The sequence below is a fragment of the Scaptodrosophila lebanonensis genome, unplaced genomic scaffold, assembly GCF_003285725.1.
Source record: "Scaptodrosophila lebanonensis strain 11010-0011.00,11010-0021.00 unplaced genomic scaffold, SlebRS2 tig00000089-arrow-pilon, whole genome shotgun sequence".
NCBI classification, from domain to species: Eukaryota; Metazoa; Arthropoda; class Insecta; order Diptera; family Drosophilidae; genus Scaptodrosophila; species Scaptodrosophila lebanonensis.
In genome coordinates, this window is record NW_022060565.1 from 1,242,072 (window position 1) to 1,251,267 (window position 9,196).

The window sequence follows — 9,196 nt, forward strand, 5'->3', positions numbered from 1 at the left end:
CACAACACCCCAACGATAGCCCGCGGGCATATTTTTGCCACCACCACCTACCCACCCCCAATAACAACAACACAGATACGGCAACGTCGACGCCAGCGTTTTGCACGAACATTTCTGTACGCTGGACTCTGAGGTCAGTGTTGCCAATTCTTAGATGTTAGAAAAGGCCAAATCAGCAATTGAAAGTAGCCAGATTGGTGTATTAGTAACCTGTGCCAAAAGATTTCACCATTTCTTCAAGGACTCCATATCTATTACTACAAATTGATCTAAAATTACAATTGAAAACTTTGTTGTTAATGACATTAATACAACTCTCGCTAGAACAAATCTATTCAATGACTGATACGTGACAAGTGGTCGGATCTAGTAAATCTCGGTTCAGTTTAAGCCATACTATACTTATTTCTGAATGATAAATTCATCTTGCAAATATTAATAACCCAAAAATGATGCCAAACAAATACTGCAGCCAACAAACACAGATCTAAGTCAATATTAATACACAAATACATATATAATTGTTATAATACAAGGATTATTATAGGATAATAAAGAGTGCAGTCCCTTTTATTTAAGGGTCTTTTTGCTACCTGTTTTGTAGAAAAGTCAGTTGCAATAATCCTGTGGATAAAGGCAGCCGCGATTTTACAATACATATCCGCAATCGGCATTTTAGTAACTCCAGAACTGACGGGAAACAGCTAAATTGACAGCACTTTGTGGTCTGTCGGTCGAACGAAGGTGATGATTTTGTTGTTGTTGCTGGAGTACACGGCTAAAACAAGAAGAAGCAGCAATTCCAAAACTGTCGAAATGAAACGGCCTGTGCTCCACTCGCTCGCTCGTTTTGCCATTTCTGGCTCTCTATCTCCCTCAATCTCTTTTTGCTTCGCTTCTCTGTTTGACGCTCATTTTGCTCTCTTGCCCGTTTCCAAAAAACTTTTGGGCTCCAACCGCGCAGTCCTTTGTATTTTTATTTTTCACACGGCTTGGTAACTGTGTGAGTTTGATTGTTGCGTGTGTGCTTGTGGTGGGTCGACTGTGAAAATGCGCATAAAATATAAGGCAAACAAAATACCAGCGGCAACGAATAACGAGTTCAAAGCAAAAAATACAATAACAACGCGTGCGCAGGGTTGCTTATTATTTATAATTGCAAACCGAATTTATGTTACTTTTCTTAACACCAAATGCGTGCTTAAAAACATTTTTATTAATTGGCCACAAGCTCAACATTTCGCTGCTGCTCAAATTATTTTCCGTAGACTTTTTGCGACTTCTCGCAAACAAATTATGTGTCTTTCAACAATGACAGTTTAAATTTGTGTAGGTTTCGCGCTGCCTACGATCCAGTGCTACCCAACATTCTGCGCAACTACCCAGCACTGTTCTCGCCCGCGCATGCAACCCTGCGCCGCGAATGTAAATGCTAAAGCGTATGATCGAAAAGTAAGAACGGCAACAAAAATGTAAGAGGCAAAAGTGCTCTCTTTGTACCAAAAGGCTAAGACATGACCAAAAAAAATGCGCGCGGGGGAGCAAAACGAATGAGCCTAGCCAAACAGTAGTAACAGCAGCAGAAGGCAAGCAGCGCAGCCGCTAATCGTGCTCGTTGCCTTTTTGCTGTCGTCGACCGTCGCTTCCGCTCCCGTTGGCCGTCGATGTCCGTCGCGTCGCAAAAGCGAAGCCCCGAAAATTTTCCATTTTGAAAAAAAAGAATAAAATGTTCAACTTTGACGTTTTTATGGTGTGTGAAATAAAACGACGACAGCACCAAAAAGGAAAAGGCCAAAGCTAAAGAATAAGGCGCTAAAGCGCAAGAAAGAGCAGTGGCATAGAATGAAACGCGTGCAGTAAAGAAAAGAGAAGAGGTGGGCAAGAGCAAAAAAAAAAAGAAAAGGGAAAAACTATTGGGAAACTGTGAAAAAGGTCAAAATGTGGTGGAAAAATGAAGCAAATGTGAAAATTAAAGTTGTGTGGAAAAGCTAAAATTAATTTTTGTTGTTGTTCCCGCGCGCATGCCTCTGTATGTGTGTGAGTGCCCATCTACATATACGCGTGTTTGTGTCGTACATGTAAATGTTTCGCTGTCGGTGTTGCGTGCGTTTGTGTGTGTGCGTGCGTGCGAGAGTGTGTGAAGAAATTAATTCGTAAAACGCATTTACCCTTAAATACAAATTGTATATTTTAAACATACAAACAAATACCTACCTACATATATTTTTGATACGTATAATACTTTCAAATTGCAGTAGAATTATTGCACAAAAGATAAACGTAAGAAGCAAAAGCAACAAAACAACAACCGCAAAAACACTCAACGAGAATATTAAAAAGGAAATCAATAATAATAACAATAAATAAGCTCTGCTCCGTCAGTTGATGGTATGTGTGTGTGTGTGTCGATGATTGTATGTGCGTGTGTACGAAAAATAAGAAACTAAAAGAAAACAAATAGTTGCTGCAAGGAAAGGTTAAAGACAAATTAACCAACCAGAGGCGGCCGCAACAAAAATGTGGACGGCGAGCGAACGCGCCACAGCAGCGCCCCACTTCGCAGCATCTCCAGCCACCGCCACCACACGAACGACAACAACAACAACAACGTACGCAGTAGTAATAGAAGAAGAAGCAGCGGGCAACGCATCCGCATGGCAAGTGCGAAAAACCGCATGACCGATGACGACGAGGAAGCGAAAAATTTTGCTTTTAAGTGAACAAAACTTGCAAAAGAAAAAGTAGATGAAGAAAAACGAAATACGGGAATTACGGGAAATTGAGAACGCCAACGTGAAAAACGGCGCGTAAACGCTAAAAAAAAGAATAAATAGAAAAACAGAAAAAACGCAACGGGCGACTAACAAGTAAATAAAACAACAGTCGAATAAGCAACAACAAAAGCGGCAAGAGATATAAAACACACACACACGCATACAAAACCATTCATACATACGAAACATACAGGGGAAAGGAACACACACGCACACATACACCAAATAGTTGGTACGATGGCCAGCAGTGCCACAAATTCAGCTGGTGGCGCCACACGCGCCGCCACACGGGCCGCAACAGTCACACTCACCAGCAGCAGCAGCACTCTGCCCTCACTGTTCGCCGGCGGCGGCGGCAGCAGCAGCACCGGCGCCGGCAAAGATTTGGACGGACTGATTGCCATCAATGATAGCGCATTATCGCAACAAATCGAATTTATACTACAAGATGCTCCCATGGAGCAGGATGACGAGCATGAATTGGAGCTTGGCATGGCAGCAGCGACGGCGGCAGCAGCGGCGGCATCAGCAACGAAGCTCGACAACAACCACCACCACCCACCGACAACAACAAATACAACAATAACGTCAACAAATAGCGCTTCCGCATACAACCACAACAACAACAGCAGCAACAGCTTAAGCAGCGTAGAGGAGCAGCACCTGCAACAACAGCAACAATTGTTGCAACAACAGTTACACCAACAACAACAGCAACAGCATCATCTGCTCAATGGGCGCCGCATCATCATTCAATCAACTACCGGCAACGCGGCGCTGATTGCTGCCGATGACATTAAAGAGGAAGAAGAGGAGGAGGAGGATCCTGAGCTAAACGATGAGAATCTGCAGGACATAGAGGAGGAGGCACAAGCAGCAGAAGCTGACGAGGAGCCAGAACCAACAGCGCATCATCATCAGCACCACCACCAACACCACCAACAGCAACAGTTGCATCTGGAGCAGCAACAACAACAGGCGGCTGCCCTGCAACAACAAATACAGCAGACACAGGTGAAGCTCGAACTAGAGGATGAGGAGGATGATGTCATGTCGCCACAGCAACAACAGCAGCAATTAGAATATATCAATGCAGCACAGTCGACGTCACAGGCAACGACCCAACAATTGGTGCTGCCTGCAGGTAGTATTGTAAGCACCACGACGCGCGCGCTGGCCGTGCCCGTGTCTGAAGCGCTGGTGCAGCTGCAACGTCGTCCCGTATATATTAGCAATACGGTCGGTGGGTTAGCCGGCACAACATACGTGCGGATGCCAGCGGTCATCAGTCGCAGCCCAATGACCGTGTTGAACGTTGTCCAACAGTCGGTGCCCGGTGGTGCACCCACCACACAGCTTATATTGCAGGCGGCGCCAGCGACAAGTGCCACAAGCGGCACACCTGTTGTGGTTAGCAGCAGTACCGCTGCATCCTCATCCGCTGAGCAAATGACAGTAGCTCTGGCTCAACAACAGACATCACAGTCTCAGGTGGTCAATGGGAATACTGGCAGCAATATAACAAGCAAACAGCAGCAGCAACAGCAGCAAGTGGTGGCCAACAGCAATGGCCAAGTGACTGCCGTGGCCACCGCTAATGTGGCCACTGCTAGCACCAATACTGTCTCCACATCGACCTCCACCACCAGCTACCAGTGTGTTGAGTGTGTGGAAAAGTTCGATTCGAAGGAACTGTTTGACATCCATCGCTCCGGTCATGCCAACAATATGAAGTGCGCCATTTGCAACATGGTGCTCAAATCACTTAAGAACTATGAGAAGCACTGCCTTCGTTGCAAGCCCTACGAGTGTCAGATTTGTGGACGTGTTGTCCGTTTCCGGCCCAATTTCATTAAACACATGCGCGTCCACACCGGTCAGCAATCGGAGCGGCATAAATACAAATGCGAGGTATGCCACAAAGAGTTTATGAGCTTCGAGTACTTCAAGGTGCACAAGAAGATCCACAACGAGAATGTTAATCTGACGTGCGAGATTTGTGGCAAAGTATTCAGTGCGTTGGCCTCCTTACGCGGTCATTCCAAGCTGCACTCAGGCGTCAAGCTGCACAAGTAAGTGAACTGCAGTAAATGCACAAAATGACAGTTTGCATTATATTAATGTATTCTCTATTCCTCTCATAGATGCGACGTGTGCGGGAAGGGCTTTGGCCAACGTTACAATCTCAAAATACATGCTCGTACACACACCGGCGATTTTCCATTCGAGTGCAAGATCTGCAAGAAGAAATTGCACACCCAATCATCGTTGCAGACGCACATGCAGGTGCATCTGCGGGATCAGCCCTCGCAAGCGATCAACGCTGTTAAATTTCAGGATCAGCAGCAGACGTCAACAGGCAGCAGTGGCACCTCAACAGCCACAAGCACAAGCGCTTCCAATGGCGGCAGTGTGGCCGCCACAATTGTCAAGCTGGAGCCGCAGAGTGAGCTCGATGGGCCCAGCACTAGCGGGCTGCTTCATCAGCAGCAGCACGACATCGATATGGACGAAAATTCTGGACTGAGCGATGACGATGACGAGCTGCAAAACAGCAGCGGCGTCGGCGTTGTGAACTCCTCGCATATTGTAACCACGACCACCAATCGTATTACCACCGGCGAGGACTCCTCGAATGAGTCCTCGAATGCCTCGCTTCATCAGCCACTTTCATCATCGTCATCGTCGCACTCCCTGCCGCAACAACAGCAGCAGCAGCAGCAGCAACAGTTCGTCGTCTCCACGCCAACACGTACCATTGTTATTAAGAACTACATGCAACAGCAGCAGCAGCAGCAACAGTCCTCGGTATCCGAGCAACAACTGTCGCACCAACACACACAGGTCATACAGAGCGGTGCGGGCACCAGCAACGGCCACAATACGAGCAACAGCAGCTGTAGCAGCAGCAATGGCAGCAGTAACAGCAGCGGCGTAGGCCCTGGTAACAACAGCAACTTGACGCAGCAACTGCTTCGTAAGACGCCCATTATCCACTCCACCGGTGGCGCAACCACGCTCTCCTCCGCCCTGGCGAGCGTTGTGCAGCAGGCATCCGGTAAGTAAACTTAACTTAATTAAGCTAATTAAAGAGCATTGTTAATTTATTTTTGAAACTGAGGCCACATTTATTCTTCATACGTGTGAGGCATAAATAGGTTGTCCATCCTATTTAAAATTATTAATGCATAATGACAATTATCTTAGTACCGTATGTACGACGAGCTGTTAATGAGCTGTCTAACAACTCTTTTGCGATATTTTGTATAGGAGTCGGGGCCTCACCAGCGCCATCGCCATCATCCTCCACATCGTGTTCCTCCACTGTGCTGGTATCCAAGGCAACTGGTGTGCCGCTGTCCATTGCCTCATCAGCTGCGCTCGGCGGCTCCACGATCATACGCAGCACTCGCAACCATCACCATGCCCACACGAATTCACAGCAGCATCAGCACAATCAGCAGAGCACATCTGTGGCCAGCACTGGCGGCAGCAGCTCCTACAGCACAATGTCGACGGGCAACAGCGGCACCGGCAGCGGCAGCAATCAACGGGCTGCAGCTGGAAGCTCGTCGCAGCAACAGCAGCGCAATAACCACCGAAACCACCACCGACGTCGGCATCTCGCCGATCTGGACGATGATGATGATGATGACGCGACGGCGCAGTTGCGTGCCAGCGCCACAAATGGTCATCAAACGGCGTTAGGGACGCAGCAGCGAACGCATCACAATCATCATCACCATCATCACAATCATCATTTTGACGACGATGATGATGATGAGAAATCCTCCCCGTCCCTGGCCACTGCGGCCATCATAAAGGTTGAACCGAATCTCTATTCATCCGGGTCCGGCGACAACTCCAACGATATGTTCATCAAGGAGGAGGTAATGTTCGAGGATTCGGCGGCACCGCACTCGCCACAATCACCGCCCAGCTCCAAGTTTCGCATCTCGAATTTCGACAGCGATCTGGTTGATCATCATGTCGATTTGAATCACTCGCTGCCGCCGTATGGTAATCTCTTTGAGCCGCATTCCATACCCGACACCATACCTGTGCAATTGTATCCCGACGACGATGATGATTTCCGGCTGGACCACAGCTCTCTGGGTGCCCTCCACAACACATCGTCGTCGACCACCGATGGTGATTTCATCAAGAAGGAATGGGTCTATGGGAGTGGTACCAGCAGCTATGCCATGAACGGCAAATTCGACGATGATAGCGATGCTTTGTGTGATGCCGCAAATTTCATATATAATTGAGACCCCGCCGCACCCACCACTACCACAGCCCTGTCGTCCCCAGCACTGGGAACGTCGCCGCTGCCGGCGCCATTGGAGGAGCGTAGTGTGGTGCGGCGCGTACACGATGCGGCTATGTGGAGTGAGTGTTGAGAACAGAGATAGTGATCATAAAACAGATGCTGAGGCAGTCGCTGCTCCAAATGCCAATACCTTTACATACAACATACATAAATATATAGAAAGTATTCGTAAAGCATAGATGCCAGCAGGATAAACAAAAAAAAAAAATGATTTAAAAAAACAAACAAAACATAAAAAATACATCAAAAAGAGAACTTGTGAAATACAGTCGATTAGTTATGCGTAAATACACACACACACACTCGAAACATACAACATACACACAACACACATAGTTATAGAATGAATTTTTGTGAGAAGAGAACGCCTAACTAATCAAATCCTTGATGGAAAGGCAACGCACACAGAATACGGGAAGGAGGGGGGAAATGGACAAAAGGACGCACAAATACAGCTACTACCGTACAAGTATCTAAGCAGAAATCATATGGAACACATGTGAAGCAATCACACACACACAACACAAACATAAATATATACTAATTTATATATATACATTAATATATAGTACATGCTATCTCTGTCGCGCTCGTGATCTTAACGTGATCTTAAACTAAATCGATGTGTAAAATGTACGTATATGTATTGTTGCATAATTCTCGCTCTCGTGGTGAGTCTCTCTCACTCCCTCTCTTTCTCTCTCTCTCTCTCTGTCTCTATTTGACTGTATCTCCTTATCTTTCCGTCTCTCTTTGTCTTTGTAATCATTGGTGTGTTGTGACGCAAAAAAGCTTTTACAAGTGTTTCTCTTTAGAAATAAATTAACTTAATTTTTAGTTGTATCTTTTGGGTTGTAATTCTACACCCACGAACACCGAACCAGCCAACCCTACCAACAACCAGCCATAACTGTTTAGTCTCGCCATCTTATTCCCTTTCTCTGTCGCTCTGTCGCTGCCACTAATAAGCTGAAGATCCCATTCATAGTTCTAAACAAGACAAGCCAAGGTTTCCAACCCACCACCATGCGTGCGTGCGTGTATGTGTGTGTGTGTGTATGTACATATGTATGTATTTATGTACTTGTGCTCCCTTCACACGTGAAACACCATCGAATTACGACAATCTCGCTAATTCTCCCAAAACATTTTTCATTTAATTTGCTTGTATTTAAGCTCGATAACGTATTCCTAAATGTCTGCCCAAAAATATAGTCTATATATAGTATATCTCCTAAAATATGAGCGCGTCGTGCTCCTGCTCCAAAGAAAGAAGTGCAAACTAAAGTGGAAGCAAAAGAACGAATGATATGAAATGAAATGCAATGTAAACGTACAACAACAAATTGTTCAGCCTGATTTCTGTCGTGAGAGAACAAATGAAAAGGAAAAGCAAAGCGTAACAAATTCTGTTTTATAGTGTGTTCCAAAACTAAGCTAAGAACAACAACAAAAATACGAAGAAAAAAAGGTGAAAAACATCAATTAAACAATTTACCAGTCTTTAAGGCCCGTTAAAACTCTAATATCTAGCAAGGTAGTAGTTTAACTTTTGAACTGAAAACTGTCGCTCCGATCTCTAGTTTAGGGGTTAAACTCCAATTAAGCTGGAATATCTGACGGGTCCTAAACCGCCGGGTCCTAGTGCGTACCACCACCTATCGATGCAATATTTTTTTTTTTTTTTCTACACTTTCCACACGTCCGCTCTCTACACTTGCATGGGATTTTCTTCCTTTATTTTTTTTATAATGGCAATGTTTACACATCAACAATCCTCTATACATACATATAGTATATAGCTAGACAGCACATTGTTTGATATTTCCTTAGAGTTAATTTTACTTTATCTGGCTTTTTTCATAAAGTAACTTATAGTGTAAAGATCCAAATCTACTTTTATTTATTGAGTTTTTTTTATAGTTTTGATCTCGCATTTGGTATCAAATTCTATGCAGATGCTGTTTAGAGTTGATCTGAATATAATTTACAATTTAATTTTAATAACTATAATCATAATAATGCAGATATTCTTTCACAATGAAGCATGATGGTTAACTATTCCAATACAATATTTTCAAACACAAAC

The 9,196-nt window shown here is 45.0% G+C and overlaps 1 protein-coding gene across 1 annotated transcript; it reads left to right on the forward strand.

The window, feature by feature from the left end:
• The first annotated feature begins 1,585 nt into the window (after positions 1–1,585).
• On the forward strand, positions 1,586–8,956 carry LOC115627026. Its single transcript, XM_030522556.1, has 3 exons — positions 1,586–4,846; positions 4,919–5,832; positions 6,045–8,956. Exons 1-3 carry the CDS (start codon positions 3,012–3,014, stop codon positions 7,043–7,045), a joined length of 3,750 nt encoding a protein of 1,249 aa, XP_030378416.1. The 5' UTR covers positions 1,586–3,011; the 3' UTR covers positions 7,046–8,956.
• Positions 8,957–9,196: the final 240 nt, after the last annotated feature.

What these genes read in the sequence shown, in the direction of transcription:
- LOC115627026 (XM_030522556.1), top strand. Translation starts at nt 3,012, where the DNA reads ATGGCCAGCAGTGCCACAAATTCAGCTGGTGGCGCCACACGCGCCGCC. An exon ending in TCAGGCGTCAAGCTGCACAA is followed by an intron (nt 4,847 to 4,918) that starts GTAAGTGAACTG and finishes TTCCTCTCATAG; the next exon opens with ATGCGACGTGTGCGGGAAGG. An exon ending in CGTTGTGCAGCAGGCATCCG is followed by an intron (nt 5,833 to 6,044) that starts GTAAGTAAACTT and finishes TATTTTGTATAG; the next exon opens with GAGTCGGGGCCTCACCAGCG.